The following is a 21,379-nucleotide window of genomic DNA, read 5'->3' as shown; positions in this document are numbered from 1 at the left end:
GAAAAGATTGTCATAAAATCCTAGAGGGCCAGTTTTACTAGAAATCAATCCAAATTGAGAGATGTGGTCTATCAGAGATGGCAAGAATGGCAAGAGAATGGCAAGAGATGTGGTCTATCAGAATAACAGAGAAACGTGGAAGTTAATACAGCTGTCTAATATACAGGAAGGAAAAAAAAACATTAATTCTGTTGATGTGCTGCATGATAGGACATTTTTGTTAAGCAATCATCTTTTTTTGAGAGTTTCCTGTCAGACTGTAGTCAATGGATGAGCTCATGAAAAACTGCCAACAGCTGTAGGGAGATACTGTATCCCAACAGAAACACACAGGACAAAATTAGGGCATCACAATCACACCAACCAAACCATATAGGAGAGTATAATGATAAAAGCATGCCCATATTTTAAATTAGTCAAGATTAACAAACCATTACAGATTGTAGTGATATGTATAATGAAATGTAAAGGAAATATATAAACTGTTCAAGTAACACCATGTGGTGTGCAAGTCTCCTCTGGTAAAAGAGTTAATATTCTCTTTCAGATCTTGTGGAATGCTGTTGAATCGAATCCAGAATAAAAACAGACCACTAAGCATTTATTGAACTTCATAGAATATATTGAATACATTATACATATATTGAACATTTATAGAACATTGAGTGCTTATTAAAATAGAAAAATATTTTCCCCAATTCAATTGAAGTAAAACAGATTAATCAGTTTTATCAGTCTCTTTTTCAGGACTGATATTGCCACAAGAGAAAAAGATCAATTGCAACAGAATGTTTAGTATTGTGTCTGCTGTTCAAATCATTAACTGTAATAAAGGAAAAGCAAAACTATGGTTTTCTTTTTCAGACACAATTATCAGAAGCAGCCAAAAAGAGAATTTCTTCATGTGTTGTTTTGCCAGTGTTTCATTCTTCTCTTCTGATGCAAGAGGTAATGATTTATTTGGATTGTATTCTCTAGAGGCCTTGCAACAGGCCTACCTCTCCTCAGGTGACTTGTTAGTCCTGAGCATATGGACAAACCACTGGGAAAAGATACATATACTGCTCAAAGTTTTCTAGGTACAAACGAATGAAATACAGTACCTAGTAAGATAACAACCGGAACACCAACTATTACAGTGAAGCATTTTTTTTCTGAAACTTAGGCTAAATTAAACCATGTGAGAGAGTGACTCACCCCTTCACAAATGATCAAATTAGTTATCTCAGCACACTACAAGAAATGAGCTTTAGTGGCAAGTAAGATGAAACTGATATGCTCACTTCCGTGCTCTGCCACAGACATACAGTATATCATCTATCCATTTAACCCATCCATTCATTTTCTAATTCAGTGCTTCAGGGGAGCTGGAGCCTATCTTGGCAAGCAAGTGTCTTTAAATAGGTGAATTCGGGCTCATGGTTAGACTTGTCCCTGTTATGAACACTCTCTTGGTTAGAGGTCCTGGGGATCACTGGAAGAACAAAATTACAACCAGCCTGTCCATTGTGGAAAATAGACAAGGTCTTTACACCCACATGTTGAGAGCCATGCGAGACATGTTGGGGGATAGGAACCCTGTCAAGGTAGTTAAAAGGAAAGTAATAGCAAACACAACTGCTGCTGTGACACTGGCTACCTGTTTAACCAGCTGATAGGTTAGGTTAAACAGGTTTCACTACCAGTAAAGGTTAGGTAATTTGTTAATTAGGTCAAGGAGAGAAGAAAAAAGGTTAGCCGTTTTCGCGGTTATGTGGTTCACAATCCCAGAGGGGGTTTGGGTATCAGGGCTTCAGGTCCCTGCGGCTGGGTTTGGGAGGGGCAGTGATACGTCTGGGCTGCTGTTGCCATGGAGACAGCAACATTTGCAGGAGCAGTCAGCCTCCGGCCTGCTCTGCGGAAACGAGGTCTGGCCACCAGTCTGTGTGTCGATCATCCGATCTTTCCCATCTTTAATCAGCCTATTCAAGGTATTATTCTCCACTAGATCGATACTGCGACATTGAGCTCCTAAGAGCCAGCAGGTATGCAGAATCGCCAGCAGGTCCGAGCGTCTTCAATATTTACTGAAGATAAACACCAGCAGCAAAGTTTAACAACTTACAAGTGTTCTCTAATATCCTTTGGATCTAACTATGTGAGCAGAACCCAGAAAAGGCTTTTTTTCACCATTACAAACCTTCGTCATAATAAACCGGTGATAAACAATAAGTACCACAGAGCACATTTCATAATATTTCACCAAAAAAAAAAAATCTTTCCAGAAAACCTTATATATTATATCAAACGAAAATAGAAAACCGGGGCTTCACAAAACCTTGTTCAGGACCAAAATACACCAAGGCAATCGATCACAATAACACTTTTTTTTGAGGTGGCGCAGTTCAGCAAACTTTCAAAGTGGGTCGATAAGTAATACTGTAGATATCCCAGCAAACCAAGACCGCAAAAGCAAAAACAAAAATAATATCCCATGTTTTTACCTTGTTAGGGACATCTGTAGGAGCAGAACTATACTGCATCCACCAAGTCTAAATTTACTCATCCCCAGGCTTGGAGGAAACTGAAAGGTCCTGAATTTTCAAATGACCACTTCAAAAAAGCTGGTCTGATTAGTTGAAAACACTGTCATTCATTGTATTTTCAGCCATTTGGAGGCCTTGGGGATGGGACTTCCTCTGAGTAGAGTAGTTTAAGGACAAAGCTACACAGGATAACGGCGCCATTGTGGCCAGATGGGAGCTTCTGGCTGTATTCTGGCTGTAATCCAACTATCAATTATTGACACTGCAGGTTGTAATCAATCAGATTCTTATCAGTTGTCTTCCTTTCACACCTGGAGGGTATTCTAGAGGGTTTTTGTCACTGCCTAACAGCAGAAAAAGTCTCCAGCAGTGCCTAGAGGCTTTCTATAGCAACTGCAATAGCTTTTACAGATTTTTATTGAATTTCAATCATTTTTATACATTTTCTGGTGATATGAGAAATTTCATTCCATTTTTTTCTAATTGATTAATTTGTCCTAAATTTCTATCCATGCTAGTAGACACTTAGGGCAAGGTCTACAGGCATCTTCAGCTTTCTGGCAGGCCCCAAAATTGAAAAAAAAAAAAAAGATCTTTCAAGACAGAAAAAAAATGTTTGCTGTTTTTTTCTGTATATTTTTGTCTTGTGAGTGGACACAGTGAGAGAGAAAAGAAATTTCAATTCAAAACCTGAACCAGGCCTCTGCTGTGTTCTGCTGCAGAAATAAAATATTTAAGGACAGAAAATTCCAGGTGGAAATTGGCTCTGGAAGACAGGACCAATAAGAGGGTACAGTGAAAAAATAATTACAAAAGCCCCATCCTTTAAAATATTTTAAAATCCTTTAAAATGTTCCTACTAAGCACCATGTCTGCGATATCCCCTTATTTTTCATCACTACTACATTTTACTAATGTGAAAATAGCTGTCACTAAAAATATCATTGTGAAAGTAAAACCAAAACTATATGAACCTTAAGCCTTACCTTAATACTGTGTTCAATAACAATTAAAAGAAAGCTGATAGTTATTGTAGTAGTTGTACAGAAAAGGGGTAAGGAGTGTTTGGTACAGACTCAATTTAGCTTTGCTGTGAATTTGGCTGCCCTGGGGCAAAGCAAGCTGTGATTCAGTGAATTCTGACGATTCAGACTCAGGAGAGGTTTATAGGTGGCTAAAGAGAACGCCTAAGGAAAAACAAAAGTTTTATTGTCTATTTTATTGACTGTCAATCAATCTTTGTTGATCTCTTTGCCTCCTACAGGCTAGAAAAGTTGTTTTTAAAGCCTAAACACCATAAATCTGCTGCTCTATTATTGCCTAAAGCTTAATATCAATAAAGCTTATGGAACTTTTGTGCTTTTTATAATGTTATCATCATTTTATGATTTTATTTTGGAAGGTGACCATGTCATGCCCTGACTTTACACAAAAAAAGTCAAAACAACTGATCAACTCAGATTTAGTATAGTATTTGAAAAAAAAATACTTCTGGAGATAGAAAGTGAAGAGCTTGTGTTGCTTCTTTTTCGGTTTAAAATATTTATTTCTAGTGTGTTTACCAAGTAAGAGATAACAAAATCTGTTATCTGAGACTTGGCCCAAAGGTTAGCTTCACATGCAGCTGTGAATCAGGCCTGTCTGTACTTCTCAGGAGATTCCGGAATGTTTGTATTCCAGAAAGGAATGGCTCCTGGATGCCCAGAGTACAAAATATGGTGGTCTGCAGTAAAGTGAATTTTAGTAAATTATTCTTGCTCCATTTGCTCATCTTCCTCCATATTTAGTTGCTTCCTGGACCAAAGACAGCTACATAAATGCTGTCAAACATTGCTCCTAACAATCTGGGTGGGGCAATTAAGAGAGCAAGTGATCCCTCCCACCCCTCCCAGTGACAATAATAAAAACGAGTAAGATACATATGAACAGTCACATTGGGGCAGACAGAAGGGAGATGACTTGTGTTGTATTTCATTCTGAAAGATCAAAATGTTTACTGTATCTTTATATTACTTAACTGTTTTCAAAAACAGCTGTCAAAGTAGAAATCTTTAACAATAACACGAGTTCCCTTTTTTTGTTTGCTTTTATTCCCTGTACTTAATTTCCAGCGGAAAAAAATGTGAGTTCATTGTTATTTGTAGGGTAAGGGTTAAAGGAACGTGTAATTAAACCTCCACAATGAATAGAGCAACAACGCATACTGTGTGATAAGAAAAATGAAGTGAAATAAGAGACAAATTAGCACTTGCCAAGTACAAACATGGTTGTCCTTAGAAGGCCCTATGTTATTCTTGGTGTAAAATGTGTGCATATCTAGGTATTGTATTTCACTCGGGATATTATTTCCAACTTCATTTATAATATTTTAAACCAGTACAGTGATATACAGTTTCTAAAATGCATGAGTTATTAGTGATACTGTACGAATATGATCATTATACAATTGATGGCATCCTGTGTGTGCTTTAGTGTGTTTTGCCTTTTTTTATAGGGTGACCCAGATAACATTGTAGAACATTTCAACACAAAACTTCAACAAACAGGCATATGTAAGATAATGGAGGAACTTGACAGCCCTGCATTTCACAATATGAAGACTTATTTGAAAGATGTAAGTCTTGGTGTGCTCTTAGCACACATATATTTAATATGTGTAATACATTATAATATAATATAATAATATATTATTTGTGGTGTTTATATGTTCAAATGGATTGTACTTAGGATTAACATCTACCAGTATTAAAAAATGTGGAAAACATTAAAAACAAACTAAAGGGAAAAAAAATTCTGAAATGTTTAAATCTTAAATCAGCATCAGTACAATTTTATGCAACAAAAATTAAAACATGTCAACGAAACTCTCTTTGTACTTTTGACTATTATTAAATTGTATTGATTGCACAATTACAGTGCATCATTTAATTGATTCATTATGTTAAATTTGAATGTTTTATTTATTGATTTCTAGGCAAGGCACACTTTGGTCGAATTACTGAACAAAACTGAAGAATACTCCTACAAAAAGAAATCTGATGCTGTGCAGTTGTTAGTGAATCAGCTAAAAAGAAGAAGGTGGCTTTTTTTTTACTTCCTTTGTTTTTAGGATTACAGTATTGTTTAAAATGGTTATCATTTCATAATCATTTTTAATCCTCATCCATTTGAGAACATGCTTCAGCAGCTCTTGTGAATAAATATGACAAGCCTCCCTGTGCAGCTTTTTGACCAAATCAGAGCACCTTCAGTTTAATTTTTAGTAGCTGAATTACAAATCTGATGAGAAAATACAGCTACATAACATCATATGCAATTTGTATTAATGTATATTGTCCTTGAAAAGCCCCCTATTATATCAGGCATCTATTTAGGATCAGAAAGATGCTCAATCCTGGTTCTGGTGAAGAGAAGCCTGTCCCAGAAACACAAGGTACAAGGGAGAACCTCACCTCAGGTGTCAATGAACAGTTTAGAGAGCATTGAGTTTACCAACTAGCACATCTTTGAAAGGTGAAAGAGAATCGAAACACTTGGAGACCTTGCGGAGAACATGACACCTCTAATAAGAAGGACACTATAGAGTGGAAGGGAATTTGGGATCAGGAATGTCTAGTATCCCATACTGTACAGTATGTTGTTGCAGAAAGTTGGAAATACGGCTCTGCAGCTGGAGATATAGGCAAAGGTGAGGTTATCTAAATGGTCAGGGAATAAAAACAGATCGATTGCAGGCTTTTGAATAAAGGTCGTGCTGGTTTAAAAGACGAGAGGAAAGAAAAGGAACAAAGTAATAATAATAATAATTAATTATAATAATTCCTTATACTTATATAGCTCTTTTCTGGACACTCCACTCAAAGCGCTTTACAGGTAATGGGGACTCCCCTCCACCACCACCAATGTGCAGCCCCACCTGGATGATACGACGGCAGCCATAGTGCGCCAGAACGCTCACCACACATCAGTTATCAGTGGGGAGGAGAGCAGAGTAATGTAGCCAATTCATAGAGGGGGATTATTAGGAGGCCATGATTGGTAAGGGCCAATTGGAAATTTGGGTTACACCCTCTACTCTTTTCAAGAAACGCCCTGGGATTTTTAATGACCACAAATAGTCAGTCCCTCGGTTTTACATCTCATCCGAAGGACGGCGCCCGTTTACAGTATAGTGTCCCCATCACTATACCGGGGCATTAGGACCCACATAGACTGCAGGGTGAGCACCCCCTGCTGGCCCCGATAACACCTCTTCCAGCAGCAACCTTAGTTTTTCCCAGGAGGTCTCCCATCCAGGTACTGACCAGGCTCACACCTGCTTAGCTTCAGTGGGTTGCCAGTTGTGAGTTGCTGGGTGATATGGCTGCTGTAAAAGGGACAGTAAAAATGACACCTGGCTCCCAGCCGGTATGAAGAAAAAAGAGGCTGGCGAGTCGGTGCAAAAAAAAGGGAAAAATTAAAACGGAGAAAATGTTTTAGAAATGAAGAATAGGAGTAGAAAGATTAGAAAAAAGGGATAAACTAGACTATAAGAGGAATGTGAAGGCTAGGTATGCAACGGTTAGCTCTAATGACGGCACAAAGATTTGGGTTCTGAACAGATTTAAGTGTGCTTGGGAACTGGATCAGGAGTCTGATTGAAAGACTGAAAGATGTCCCAGCCTAGTCTGAATGACAGGTTGAGCGCTCGTGGGAACAGCAGGACACGAGTCGGTCCCGGCCCGGTCATTCCAGTTGTCACTTTGAAATCATGGGAAGAGTGTTCTCTTTGTTATACAACATACTTCAGGAACATGTCACCGGCCACCTGCTTGTGACACACTTGGCAGAAACAGATCTGTTTGTCGTGTGCTCCAAAGTACTTTCCCAGTCCTGTATGCAAGAAATTCAGGCCATTGGCCTCCTTGTTATTTGTACGACTAAAACAATCAGCTGTTTACGGAACCATATTGTGTTCAGTAAATAGATTAAAACAATAGGTGAATATAGACATTGATAAAGCATAAAGAGTATAGTGACAGTGTAGGATTTTAAGAAAGAGTGATTTAGAACACGGGGAATTACAGACTGGACTTTTTTTCGCATATTATTTTTATGATGTTATAACAAAGCTCAAAATGTGGTGTATGATGTAAAATCTAATTTGCTATCCCATTTTCTGGTTCATTTCCCTTTGTTTAGTTTCAAACAGGTTTGGGAGGACAACTTTACATACCAGCATGAACAAATAATGATAGAAACTAAACATAGTCTGAAAGAAACAAGAGAGAAATTCATTGAAGAGGTAATTTTTTGGCACTGTTATGCAATATTTTCCATGCAAAATGCATTTATCTAATGTGTTCCTTGTTGTAATAAGTTTTATTGTTAGCAAATTGATGTTTGTTTTGTATTTGCTATAAATTCTAAAAGAAACCTAAAATCTCTGGTTTAAAAGCTGGTCTTCATCTCTGCAATCATCAGCGATGGCATTAGGAAGTTTAAGACATTTCAGCAGCAATACATACAATAAAAGTCCCACAGAAAACCTCCTTTACGTGCATGTTTCAGCCTGATGTTTCAGGACAGGATGTGTTGTTTAATCAATATTGCTTGTTGATTATAACACCGTCTTTCCCCATCTGGATTTGGAGAGCACAGTTAGCTCTTAGCGAGTCGGTGTTGACTCATGGTGACCCTATGGACAGCTCCCCTGTCACTATCCGTAGAGTTTTCATGGCAAGATACGGAAGTAGATCGCCAGGCATTTCTTCGGTGCAGATAGTGTGAGTATTGTTGCCGTTGTCACAGAAATGTGCCGTCAGCACTGCCCCATACTGCTGCTGCCCAATATGGGTTATTGGAGAACCTGGCACCCGGCGTGGGACACAAGCCCACTACCCTGAGATGATGAGTCTCATGCTCTACCAACAGAGCGAGTCGGGGCTCAAGGGCTGATGGAGGTGGACTTAAATTGGTTATGCTCAGATCTTAAGTTAAGTTTACATTAGAGAAGAGGTGGAAAGATAGAAAACTTTTTTTCAAGGAGGAACTGAGGGAGCAAGGTGTAAACCCAGATAGTGTAGTATTTCAAGTTAGCTGGAGGCAGTGATATAAAGGGGAATTCAGGGGGAAAATCAGAATAAAGAGCAACTGGACAGAGATCCTGGTAGAATTAAGGACTAAGAAGGGTTTTTACTTCAAATTGCAAGTAGGAGAGGTGTAAGGACCACACTACCAAAGCTAGTTTGAGAAGACATGAAATAACAGATCACCTGTGGGGTATAACCTGCATGGCATAGTTGAGGTGACTCAACAGAGACAGAAGTTCATTGTGTGCAGAACGTACAGTGGTGCTAGAAAGTTTGAGAATTTTCTGAATTTCTGCATAAATTTGACTGCAAAAATGTGATCAGATCTTCATTTCAGTCATGAAATAGGATAACGAGAACCCAATAAAACAAAGAACACACAAAGGGATATACTTTTTCATTCATTTAATGATCAAAATGATCCAACATTAAATGTCTTTGTTGGAAAAAGTATGTGAACCTATGCTTTCAGTAGCCAGTGTGACCCCCTTGAGCAGCAATGACTTTGCTGACTTTGCACGTCAGCTTGGAGGAATTGTGGTCCATTCATCTTTACAGAACTGCTTCAATTCAGTAATGTTGGGGGGCTTTCTAGCATGAACTCCCCGCTTTCAGTCCTGCCACAACACCTCTATTGAATTAAGGTCTGGACTACTGTTGTGGGTTGGGCTGTGGTTTAAACGGGTATTGAAGAGCAAAAGAAGGGAGCTACTGTATAGTGAAGGAATGGAGTGGCCAGTTCAAAGGAGATGCTGAGCTATATTAACCAGTTGACTTTGCAAACTCCTGGTGTGAGTTAAGTGTGGGGGACTAACTGCTGGGTAGAGAGAGAAAAACACAAACTCCCATTGGGAGAAAAACTCTGGGGGTCCTGGCCCAATGGATGCCCCTCCTCGGGGCAGCTAGACATTTTATTGGGTTTGGCCACCGGCTCTGGACTCAAGCTGTAATGCTGTAACTGAGAAGACACCACACTGCCCCAGAAGCAGAGGTGGCTTGGCACTGCCTGCCTGAAATTCGGTAAAGCCACAGTGGAACAGGGGCCAAGGAGGTGGCATCAGGAGCAACAGAGGAATGAACTTGAGGACGCTGAGGATAGAAACACAAACAAGACAGGATTCCAAGTCATTGGGCAGCTGCTGACTGAGCCAGAGGTAGGACACCGTACAGACCCTGGGCCGAGGAGGTGGTGACAGGAGCTATGGAGGACAATAGGGAGGAACCTTTGGCCAAATCGGACGCCGGAGAATAAAAGCAGGAGAAGAGGCAAGATTACATTAAAGAACATGGAGGAAAGACGTTCAAGCAGGGAGCTGTGTCACCATGCGTAGGCTGCAAAGGAACAAGTAAAGGCTTATTCCATGCTGAAAAGAGAAGAAAAGAAACATTTTGCCTGTGGAGCCTTCTTCGGGCGTGAAGAAAGAAGGAAAGGATGCAGCATGAGGCTTGAGATTCAGAAGAGTGAGTTTAGACGTGACAATAAGGAAAATAAGAGAAAGCAGAAACAAAACAGATACGCCTGAGAAAGAATGACAAACATAGGAAGAAGGAAGAATGGGCTGTCCTGGGGTTTGCAGTGATTCAAGGGCTCAGAGGTCCTTTGGTCTTGCTGCGTGTTGAGTGACCACCATGCTGAATAACCACAGTTTATTTATCAACTTCAGAGTTAAGACAAAACAGCATTTCAATTAAATAGGTTTGGGAGAAGCCAGAAAAATTGCCTTTTTCTTTTCCTGTATTCTGTACTTTTCTCTTCCTTCCACCACACCAAAATAATTGATCACTTAACATAATATATGGTATATTTTTTAGACTTGGCTACTACGCTGCACTTTCATTTAGTTGACATGAGGATTTTTGTTTTACCTTGGAATAAATATATTGCTTTCAGCTATATTTTTGATGTTTGCCTTATAATTATTTTATAGGTTGTCAGTTTGCTGGGTCAGTGTGCCCAGGAGGCAAAATCACAGTGGGATGAAAACAAAGCAAGTGTGCATAATCTGGGGATATTTAATCCCTACTACAGTGGAAGACATCCTTGTTATAAGGTAGTATATTTTGTATTTCTTAAATATTTAAATGTCGTAATCATGTTCACTTCTTAGCCCAACATTTTAATTATTGTTGTTTCACCAAAAGTGCAGACAAGTGGAAAATATCTTAGGTCGGAGCCAAGCAATTTACATAAATATGTCAGAATTGCACTTACCGTACAAAGTAACAGAAATAAAATATTTCATGGTATTTATCAACATTATTTGCTGATTCTTTCATCAGTTAACATCTCAGCATAAACATAAAAGTAAATAACAAGAACGGATCTCACAGTGCTGCTCACTGTCCTGAAGACTATGGTCAAAAGAGCAAAAAGCATCAAAAAGCATCATCACTACTGTGATTTACTTTGAAATTAGCTTTTAACATGTTTCCATCCGTATTCCACTGAACTCATAGGAGAAAGTTTTAGGTTGTACAATTATTTAACACTTAAGCTGCTATTCTCTTTATTAATGTTAGTTTCTCTTAAGCGTTTTCAAATCAGGGTACAAACGACAAAAAAGAGGAGAAAGTTTCATGAATTTTCCAGGCTCAAAAGACATATTTTAGAAAATATCAAATTGTTTTAGCATGCTTTATAAGTCACTTGCAGAGTGTTGATTACAGGAATTTTACAGATTGTTTCTTATTGTGTGTTCCCCTACAGCTGAAGTTGTTTAACATGGCTTTTGGAAAAATTGAAGACCTGGACTTCTGTAATTTTCTGGCTGATACTAGGAAAGTCGTGGAGAACTACAAGGTACTGTATTGCCATGCCAATGCAGATACACCACTCAAAGCTTTGCTTTTGCTTCTGAATTAAGACCTGCATAACATTAACTTGACAGAATTTCACCCTAAACTTATGGACACTAAGCAAAAAATCATTATTAGGATTATGATATTGTGTTTTTTTATGGGCTTTATGGACATCTGTTGCATATCTAGGATATAAAGGGGTGTAAAATGGCTTAAGGAAATTAAAATAAAAACAGTAAGTTATTCAATTTCATAAACTAAACAGAATTTTTTTAACTTCTTTTCTTTTTCTTCTTTTCACACAGAGAGACAGCTCATTCATATTTCAACTAATTAGTCAATATACATACACATATAGCAATTAGTTTAATTCAACAGATAAACACCATATAACGTGAAACATTAATGAGGTGACCCATTCAGTGATCATGAATTTTTACTGAAAATAATATACTGTTTGCTTTTTCTGTCATCATAAAATGTTCTGAAACTTTCTGAAAAATTATCATTGAACTCAGGATTTGCAAGGTGACTGTAACAGACAGGCCCCACCACTCTGTGAGCCTGTTGTAGACATGACTGCACATACTGTATATTTTTACTCACTATCACTCTTTTTTATTTACACACCTAGTCACTCACAGTCCTCAAACACACTAACTATCCCTTCTTTCACACCCTGTCTTCACACCACACTTCCTGATCTCCAATCAACTGATCCCTGATTTCAGCAGGAAACACCATTGCCCGAAGTTCATCACCATCTCCCCCACACTTGCATCACCCATTTTCACAAACTCAACGACCACTTCCTCCCTTGCCAGCCCAGTCCACTGGCTGTTGTGCACATACTGTATTTCTGTCACTTGGACATGACAGGATAGAAGAGAATACCTTCTTCAGTTCAAAAGCTCTTTTCCGTCCGAGCTCTTTTGGGTTCTTAGATATCACACACTGGTCTTCTCCTCCTGCTGTATTTCTGCTCACCTTCATACTGCACACCATTCATGGTCACATTCAAACATGCTGCTAATACCAACCAGCCAACACCAACCCTTCCACTACACTACCTGAGAAACTACTCACTGCATCTACTGCATCAGTGAGTCCCTAGTCACCTGCATAACCACACCACTTGTGTGCACAACTTTCCCGGCACTTCAGCACAGTTGAACAGCCTGCAGATTCTCTGTCCACACCTCTTTGCACTCAGCCCAGGCTCTGGGCAGATGCACCACTGCTCAGCTTTCCCGGACAGGGCACTGCTGCACAGGTTCCCTGCTGCTGTACTGATAGATGTAGGATGAACCCACATGCTGGGTGAGACAGCTGACAGTACCAGGTGCCCTATCATGACTAATGCTGGCTCACTCCACAGCTTTGCCATGACAGTAAACCTGACAGTGAATCTTTTAATTTATAGCACGCTTATCTCACTTCTTAGTCTTAAATAAAATTAAGCAAAACTAGAATAAAAAGATCAAGAACATACAAAGTATGGGTATACCAAGTAGGGTAGGTGACTGATTTTATTGGGGTCCAAATTAAATAAATATTGAGTTGGCTTGTAAATCCCTTGTTCCTCTCACTGTCCTTGCTTTACTGACCAACTGTTCACTTATTCTTTCCAGCTGGTTTCAACTGCTGCTTCTTCTGAAATACGCCTCTGGTTCTTATTAGCACAATCAGCACACTGCCTTTCTGCAATGACATTGTGCTGTCTCAGGCACCATGTGATAACAGTAATAACACTACAATTGCAAAATGATTATAAATGATCAACATTTCGTCAACAGGTGATCAGTCCAGATTAAAAATATATAGGGTTCCCTGAAGCTACTGAAAATAAACTGCAAATGAAAGTTCAGGGGATTAGAATTCATATTGCTCTGATTTCTCTGTCTTCCCCATCATTGTCCGTCATCTCATCGAATGTGTTTCCTTGGTCCGGGACCTCAAGCAGTGCTGGAAATATTAAAACAAGCTCAACTGGGAATCGCACAGTACCGAATTGTGTGGCTTTCAGAAGCTGGAAACAGCACATCAATGGATAACCCATCATGGTGAAAATGTGCAGCGTTGACAGTTCTCAAAACTGACACAATGCGGTTTCTTTTTTTATGCAGGACAACGCTTTGAAACTCCTGGATACAAAAGTACAAGAACTGGTAGATCCACATGAGATTGATCCTGAAGTGAAAAATGAGATTAAAGCCTGCGTCCTGAAGTCAGCTCAGTATGAATTAAATGATGCTATAGAATGGTAATTATTTTTATAATTATGATAGCAGATCAGTTTTTATACCTACCTGATTTGTGCTAGGTGTTGGAATGCCTTATTTGTATGTTTTCATGCTGTGGATCACAGCTACAAACCCTACAACTATGTGCAGAGAGAATGAGGCAGTGTTGGGCAGACTATTCATGACCGAGGCTCCAGGAGAGAAGGTTTTAAGTCAGACGTCTAGTAATCAGATGTTCCTAAAATAAATTTGACAGCCACTCTCTATAATATTGCTCCGATTGCATAACCAGAATCTGGTGTCCAAGACCAAGAACAAGGTTCTCTTGCATGGCATAACTTTGAAGAAGAACAGCTTCTGTGTTACCATAAAAGTCATGTTAGGAGAAAGATATATTTGGGAAGAATGTGTATTTAAGCAGGGCAATATGGTGGTGCAGTGATTAGCATTGCAACCTTGCAGTGCTGGGACCTGGGGCACTATATGTGTGGAATTTGTATGTTCTTCTTTTGTTCATGTGGGTTTTGTCTAGGTGCTCCATTTCACTCCCACAGTCCATTGATGGTCGGTTATTTGGTTTCTGTAAAATTGGCCCATGTATGAGTCTTTGCGAGTGTGTGTGAGAGTGTGCGAGTGTGTGTGTGTGTTTGTGTGTGTATGTGTGTGTGTGGTGATGGACAGGTGTCCTGTGCAGGGTGTATCCTGCCAAATGCTTCCTGGGACAGGCAGCAGGCCACTGAGACCCTGAATTGGCTAAGCGATTATCGAAAGTGATATGATAAACATACAGTATATGCTGCTTTGGAAAGAAGATATCTGACCACCAGAAGTATACAGTTATCATATAATTCCTTCCTCTCATCTTCTCAGTCAGTTTAAACACAGACTCCTTTGGTACTGAGATACATGACAGGTGTCCTGCTTTTAAACATGTCAAAATACAGTCTCTGCAAATTCTAGAAGTATTTATGGAAAAAAATTATCAAATGAAAACTTAATTAGAAGTCTGATTGAACAATATTTGATAAATTTTATTTCATATAGTTCCTCTCATGAATCTCAAGGCATTGTATAATAAAACAGACAACCAAAAGACATGGGCATATGCAAATTAAAACTGTCAACTGAATTAAAAACCTGAGTATAAAAGTGAGTTTTAAGACAGAATTTGAATGTGACCTTATATGGGCTGGGTAGTCATTCCATTGCCTTGGAGCCCCAGAACAGAAAGCATAGTGTCTGGAGTCACATATTGGGATCTGAAAGAAGACCAGAGTCCTAAAAGTGCAAAAGACTTATAGGGAGCTAAACCATTCAACTTAAAGGTAGGAATCAGTTATTTAAAATCTACAGCTTCCTAGTGCATGCAAGGAAACTCAAGCAGCTGATATATGCTCATCCTTTTAAGTTGAGTTAAAGTCTGAGTAGTTGAGGTCTGCACATGCTGTAACCTTTTTGCTGAATTTGTTTGGATACAGCAGCAAGTGCTAAATTACAATAACAAAACAAAACACAATAAGCATGCATTAACTTTTCTAAAGATAACTGTTACTGATAAGTGGAAAGTTACAAAGATAAAAAAACCCTTCAAAACAGTATTAACATGAGCTTTATATTCATGATCTGGATCAAAACGCACCGTCAATAACCAAACTGAGGTTGATAAGGAGAGCTATGAGTCTGGTTCAGATTCATCTGATTTTTTTACATCTAAGCAGAATGATAAGGCAGATAGTTCTTAAGTAATGTTACACTTTGTGCAAGTGAACTTGGGTGTAATCAGAGCAGCAATGAAAGATGATGTTATAACTATGAAGAATCTGACCCAAAATGGAACATAAACATAGTAAAAACATGTAACCTAGCTGTGTTGAGAAAGAACAACAACCCAACAACCCAACAAATTGTTTTCTATTACATAAATAGAAGAATAGTTTTAAAAATAATCCTAAAAAAGCAATGACAGTAATTACAACATCCATATCTAATTTATTTATCAGTCTATCTTGGGTTAAAAATTATAGCGCAAACAGATAATGAACCAGAGGCAGCAGTCATCAACAGATTAATAATAATAATAATAATAATAATAATAATAATAATAATAATAATAATAATAATAATTGCTTACACTTATATAGCACTTTTCTGGACACTCCACTCAAAGTGCTTTACAGGTAATGGGGATCCCCTCCACCACCACCAGTGTGCAGCATCCACCTGGATGATGCAACGGCAGCCATAGTGCGCCAGAACGCTCCCCACACATCAGCTATCAGTGGGGAGGAGAGCAGAGTAATGAAGCCAATTCATAGATGGGGATTATTAGGAGGCCATGATTGGTAAGGGCCAATGGGAAATTTTGCCAGGACGCCGGGGTTACGGATCATTAGAATCCCTAAACAGAAAGACATGGTTCACACAACTGTTGCCAAAAATGCTGGCTGATAATTACTGAGCAGGCTAGAGTATATGTTTTATGTTTTGTAATTGGGGGATGAAGAGCAGAAGTAAAACTTCAGACCTTGATGGAAATGATTCATTGAAAACATGGGTGATAATGGGACAGAGAATTTCAAAATGTGAATGCAGAAGGACCTTGTGAATAGGATGTAGGTAAATATTATTATATTATATAAAGAGCTACAGTATATGATTATACCTATAATATTGACCCCTCTTGGACGTCTACCACATTTTGCTGTTACAAGATCAGATTGTAACACATTTAAACAGGATTTGTTGTGTGATTAATAAAACATATGTAACATTTTAATGGGGCATTATCATTTTTATTGTGACAGAACATTTTAAGGCAAAATAAAAAAACTGAAACTGAAAACTTGTCCAGCTTTGACAAGTAGTCACCCCCTGAGACCTTAAGCATTTAACATGTACAGTAGTTGCTCTTTTGAGGCAGCAGTTAGAGGCTCATGTCTTTTGCAGTGTGTTGTACCCAGCTTTTCACATCTTGTGAGGTTAATTTTTGCCCACTCTTCCTTACGGAATTGCTCCATGTTGCTTCCTGGGGGAGTGGTGGAGTACAGCGATCTTCAGGTCCTTCCACAGATGTTCTATGGGACTTAAATCTGGACTTTAACTGGGCCGCTCAATGACTTCCACCTTCTTCTTTTAAAGCCACTCAAGGGTTGCTTTGCCTTTGGGTTTGTGAACATTGCTGGGTTGGGTGCTGGATAATTGATACATTGTGGTGAACAGTGCACGTTGGAATGCGGCGGCGAGGGCCTGGTGACTCTGACAGCAGTTCTGCCTGACGGCAGCTGCAACTTAACTTAACTTAACCAATGTAGAGACTTACTGTAACTGTTCCTACTGTAGGAGTGATACACTGCCAGGGTCTGGTGTGAGTTAGAAGGCTTGCTGCAGAGTTTTGGATATATTGTAACGTGTTGACAGCAGAGTTAGGGAGCCCACAGAGCAGAAATCGAACCTTGATGTTATAAATGAATGAATGAAGCACTGAGCATCGGACATTGATAGAAATTGCCTAACACGGGCAAGATTTCTGTTGTGAAAAAAGACACCTTAATCGTTTTTTTCACGGGGGGCTCAGAAGACATGAGAGGATCAAGTGTGACACTCAAATTCCTGACTGCGCATGAATGGGGAAGCCATCCACCATTACTGTGAAACCCTTAAGTTTATCCCGCTGAGATGCTGCCCACCAGTAGAATTTCTGTTTCGTCACTGTTTCTCTTCAGAGAATTTGATGTCATGCAAACGGGATAAGTGATGGAGCAGAGAGATCAGAGGAGGTAGAGGTAGTAATGTAAATCTGAGTATCACCTGCAAACAGTAAACTTGAGGACCATGTTTGCATATAATCTGGCCGAGAGGAAGTATATAAATCATAAAAAGAAAGTGGACCAGGACTGAATTCAGCAGCACACCAGGATTGGTAAAACAATGGGGGAACATGAGGAATGGGGGAGACAAAATGCAAAATGCTGCCTGCCAGTCAGATGAGAGCAGAACCAAAGACAGAGCCTTTGATAAACAAAAATGTCTGCAAGTGATTGAGCAATACTGTATCAAAAGATGCACTGAGATCAAGCAGCATAAGAATACTTGTATCTCATCAAGTACTTGTATCTCATCACTGTATATGATCTGACACAATAAGTTAATCATTCACAACCCTAACCAGAACAGTCTCAGTGCTATGATTACAGTGACATCTGGATTGGAATGGTTCAAACAAATCTGTGGCTATCACACGAGCCTGTAATTGATGTGCAACATATTCTAAAACCTTAGAAATAATTGGTCTGTAGTTCATTGTTATATCAGAATCCAAGCCAGGTGTTTTTCAATATAGGAGTGATAGATGTCACCTTTAAGGCAGTAGGGAAAGGGAACTGTTGCTGATGGGCAGGATCTAGGCAACAGGAAGTTGTTTTGCAACTGTTAAAAATTTGTGTAAAACAATGTGCAAGTTGAACTGAATTGACTGAGATAAATCCAGAAAACAATTTCAGTTAAACATGAAAGGTCCAGACCATTCTCAGTAATGAATTCGTTCACTACAAATCAAGGAGCAAGTGTTAAATAAAGCTCCTTTTGCATCTTTTCCAGAGTTGGAATTACTGTGTGATGCTACAAAAAGAAGGACACACAAAATACCTAAAGAAACCAGAATACCAAGCTGTCCGGAAGGGACTGATTTTACAATCTGCTACTGGAGGACCAATAACAGCATCTAGTGTAGTGGAACTAGTATTCAGTTAACAATAGAAACATAACAGTGCTTGTACGGTGTCAGCATCAATTAATAGATGTTTTGTTTATTTCCATTGTAAATCTAAGATGTTTTTTTTTTCATAGCTCTGAAAAATAAATCCATCTCTTTTTAGGTACATGGGTAAAATCCGAATGCCATTTGCTGAGAAGAAATTGACAGAAATTGTGAATTGATGCTTCAAGGACTGCTTCAAAACAAAGCTGCTGAAGAATGCCTATGCCTGCACTTCAGTTGAAGAAGCAAAGAAGCTCGTAAACATTTGATAGAATATTTTAAAGCTAACAAACTCTCGATATTGAATGTTAAATAGCAATTACCTAAAGCCATTTTCTTTTTTAAAAAGTGATTTTGTCTATATATTGTTTGAAAGTGTGTCAAGAAATACGTAACAAGAAAATATTTACTAACTGTATCATTAAAAATACAGATGCAGCCATTCAAAATGGGTGAGGTATTTCACGGCATACCGCGACACGCCCACCGGGGTATCACGCGGTATCACGTGTGTCACGTGACTAGCTATCCGGCGTCGCCTTGTAAAACCGCCAGGGGGAGCTTAACCTCTCATGTACAGCATTCGAGCCTTTAATTTTGAACTGTGTATTACAGCATGTTAATCATCAGTCATTCAAATGTTGGTATGTTTTATGAAAGCAAGATTGCTCTGTTGGACAAAAGTACACAACCTACCTTTATCAGAAATATTTATGCATCAAAGCCTTTACTGAAGATATTACTAATAGTATTAATAATGGATGACTTTGGACAAGCTGTATACTCAAAGTATAATTTCTTTAGCACATTTGTACAAGCACTTGGAATCTGTCCAAGCCATACTTTGTCAGGCATTTTGTTTTACTTCAACGGGGCATAAAAACTTCCTTGCTTTTAACAGGGCGTTTCATAATTTCTAGCTACGAGAATGATTTAAAATGCGACACCTATCATTCAACTAGAGCTTAAAATATCACAAGGAAAAATACACACCGGTATTCCATTTCTCCCTAAACATTGTAAGCTTCGAAGTCTTTAACTAACGTGATACCGGATACGTCAACAAGCATACTTTTAGAATTTGATTAAAAGGGAATATAATATGGAATCGCGTATCTCAAGAATTTAATAACGGTATGATTATATCCGTGTACTGCGGCAGAGCTATGTAGGGCTGTTTCGCCTGCCTGCTCATGCGAGCTGTCTTGTAGCCTACTGGTCTAGGTGCGTGACTACCAACTGGCAGGTTGTGTGTTTGAATCCAGCTGGTGCTGGACTTTTCATTTTTATTTATTTATTTTTTAATCGCGTAACATAAACATATTACCGTATGCAAACTGTACTGTATACAGTATGTATATGTATATTTAATGTCTTAACTGTGCCCGTTTAATTGACTTAAAAAAAAATATTTAACACGAACATTAAGCTGTTTACATCTTCCGCCTGAGAACAGTCACCCGTTGCTACCCAACGCAGAATGGTGATTGGCTGACACCATCTGACACCCCTTTGATTGGAGAAAAAAGACGTGCTGGTGTGCTATACCAGGAAGAGGATTTCTTTCTATTCAAAACGTGTATTTTAAAAGTTTAAGAAGTAAAAACCTTACAGCGTACACAGATTTCTAAACTGATCAGGATCGTTATCTTTGTCTTATGCATAATAATGTTCACGGCTCTGTCCAGCAAATTAATAATAAACTTTATTTTATATAGCTTTTTAAACAAATAAGTAATTAGATTGCTCATAAACCTAATCACTTGCTTTTTCTTTTTATTTAGGCTCAGATTTCAACTATAGATCGTATTATTAATAACCATAATAACAACCAACCAACAAAAACAACCATATAAACATAATGGTGGTGCTGGACCTTCCAGTTTTATTTATTAATTTTTTAATCGCGTAACATAAAAATATTACCGTATGCAAACTGTACTGTATACAATATGTATATGTATATTTAATGTCTTAACTGTGCCCGTTTAAGTATTGAATATTCATATCTAATTTTACCACTGAAGGGAAATCTTAACATAAACATACAGTATATGGCTGGTCTCGGTACTTTAAAGAAAAAAATACACACCAGTATTCCATTTCTCCCTAAACATTGTAAGCTTCGAATGAAACCACTAAATAAAGACATAAATATAGAAATCTTAAGATTTGTTTTATTTAATGTTGGTAGCAGGATGAACTGTCAGAGTGTATATTTTGTCGCAAAGTTGCTACAAGATGTTAACAGTGAAAAAGGTATTTAGAAATGAGTTATTTCAAGATGAAAAAGAAAACATACACGAAACATGGTTTCATTACGACCAGAATCGGTCTTGAGATATTTTTAACTTGATTTACAGTATTTGAGAGGTATGTCTTAACACCGATACTACAGTGCTTAAGTACTGCTCACGTATATGTTTCTAGGTTTATATTATGCATTTCATACGGTCAAATTACTTTTGAGCAACTAATAAGAAGCGCTAAACGGTATGCGTTTTAGTTTCGTTTTGTGCTGGAACCCGTGGATTGATTAGAGATATCAAGTACATACAAGTCATTTTTTAAATGTTGTAGGTCGTCTTGAAAAAAATGTTACGAGTACATCATCTATCAACAATTACACAGGTTCTGTTTCCATATTGCGGATTTTGGTTAGGTACAGTATTATCAAATCCAGTGGCGCTGTGTGTTACTTTACTGAGTCCCAATCTGTGATTGAAACCTGTAAAACCGGTTTAATTCGTCACAGCCAGCACTCTTCAGGTGTGAGGGTCCTCTGCTCAGAATGAAACGCTAAAATGTTTGTGTATATTCTAATGGTAGTGGGGGCAGGGTGTGTGGGAACAGGTTTGTTCTTCACACCTGAAACATTTTCTCTGAAAGGATTTTCTTCGAAGTTTAACCGATCTTGTTACAGCATGTTACAGTTTACTATTATTAACCATATTAATTTTAAGTGCTTAATGTAAAATCTTGTAA

General features: G+C 38.4%; 1 protein-coding gene and 1 long non-coding RNA gene across 4 annotated transcripts in view; one reads left to right on the top strand and one right to left on the bottom strand.

The window, feature by feature from the left end:
* The window catches only part of LOC148647728 (uncharacterized), a 492,485-nt gene that overhangs the window by 219,322 nt on the left and 251,784 nt on the right, over nucleotides 1-21,379 (bottom strand). The window lies entirely within an intron of this gene.
* LOC148647738 (uncharacterized) overlaps nucleotides 1-21,379 on the top strand; it is a 187,194-nt gene that overhangs the window by 156,634 nt on the left and 9,181 nt on the right. Inside the window, exons 15-23 of one of the 3 annotated variants that reach the window (XR_015926657.1) lie at nucleotides 865-948; nucleotides 5,020-5,139; nucleotides 5,500-5,603; nucleotides 7,707-7,809; nucleotides 10,525-10,647; nucleotides 11,304-11,396; nucleotides 13,522-13,658; nucleotides 18,235-18,363; nucleotides 18,513-18,651. Coding sequence is in view for 1 of the 3 variants with exons in the window: in XM_088607662.1 (XP_088463788.1) it covers nucleotides 865-948; nucleotides 5,020-5,139; nucleotides 5,500-5,603; nucleotides 7,707-7,809; nucleotides 10,525-10,647; nucleotides 11,304-11,396; nucleotides 13,522-13,658; nucleotides 18,513-18,573 (825 nt within the window). In the remaining 2 variants the exon portion in view is untranslated. Of the gene's footprint in view, nucleotides 1-864; nucleotides 949-5,019; nucleotides 5,140-5,499; nucleotides 5,604-7,706; nucleotides 7,810-10,524; nucleotides 10,648-11,303; nucleotides 11,397-13,521; nucleotides 13,659-18,234; nucleotides 18,364-18,512; nucleotides 18,657-21,379 lie in introns of those variants that run through there. The other 2 variants (XR_015926656.1, XM_088607662.1) reach the window with 2 other exon arrangements.

Source organism: Lepisosteus platostomus, chromosome 15 (assembly GCF_059453375.1).
Source record: "Lepisosteus platostomus isolate fLepPlt1 chromosome 15, fLepPlt1.hap1, whole genome shotgun sequence".
Lineage (NCBI taxonomy): Eukaryota > Metazoa > Chordata > Actinopteri > Semionotiformes > Lepisosteidae > Lepisosteus > Lepisosteus platostomus.
Note: the sequence above shows the minus strand (reverse complement) of the source record. Positions and strands in the feature narration are given on the sequence as shown.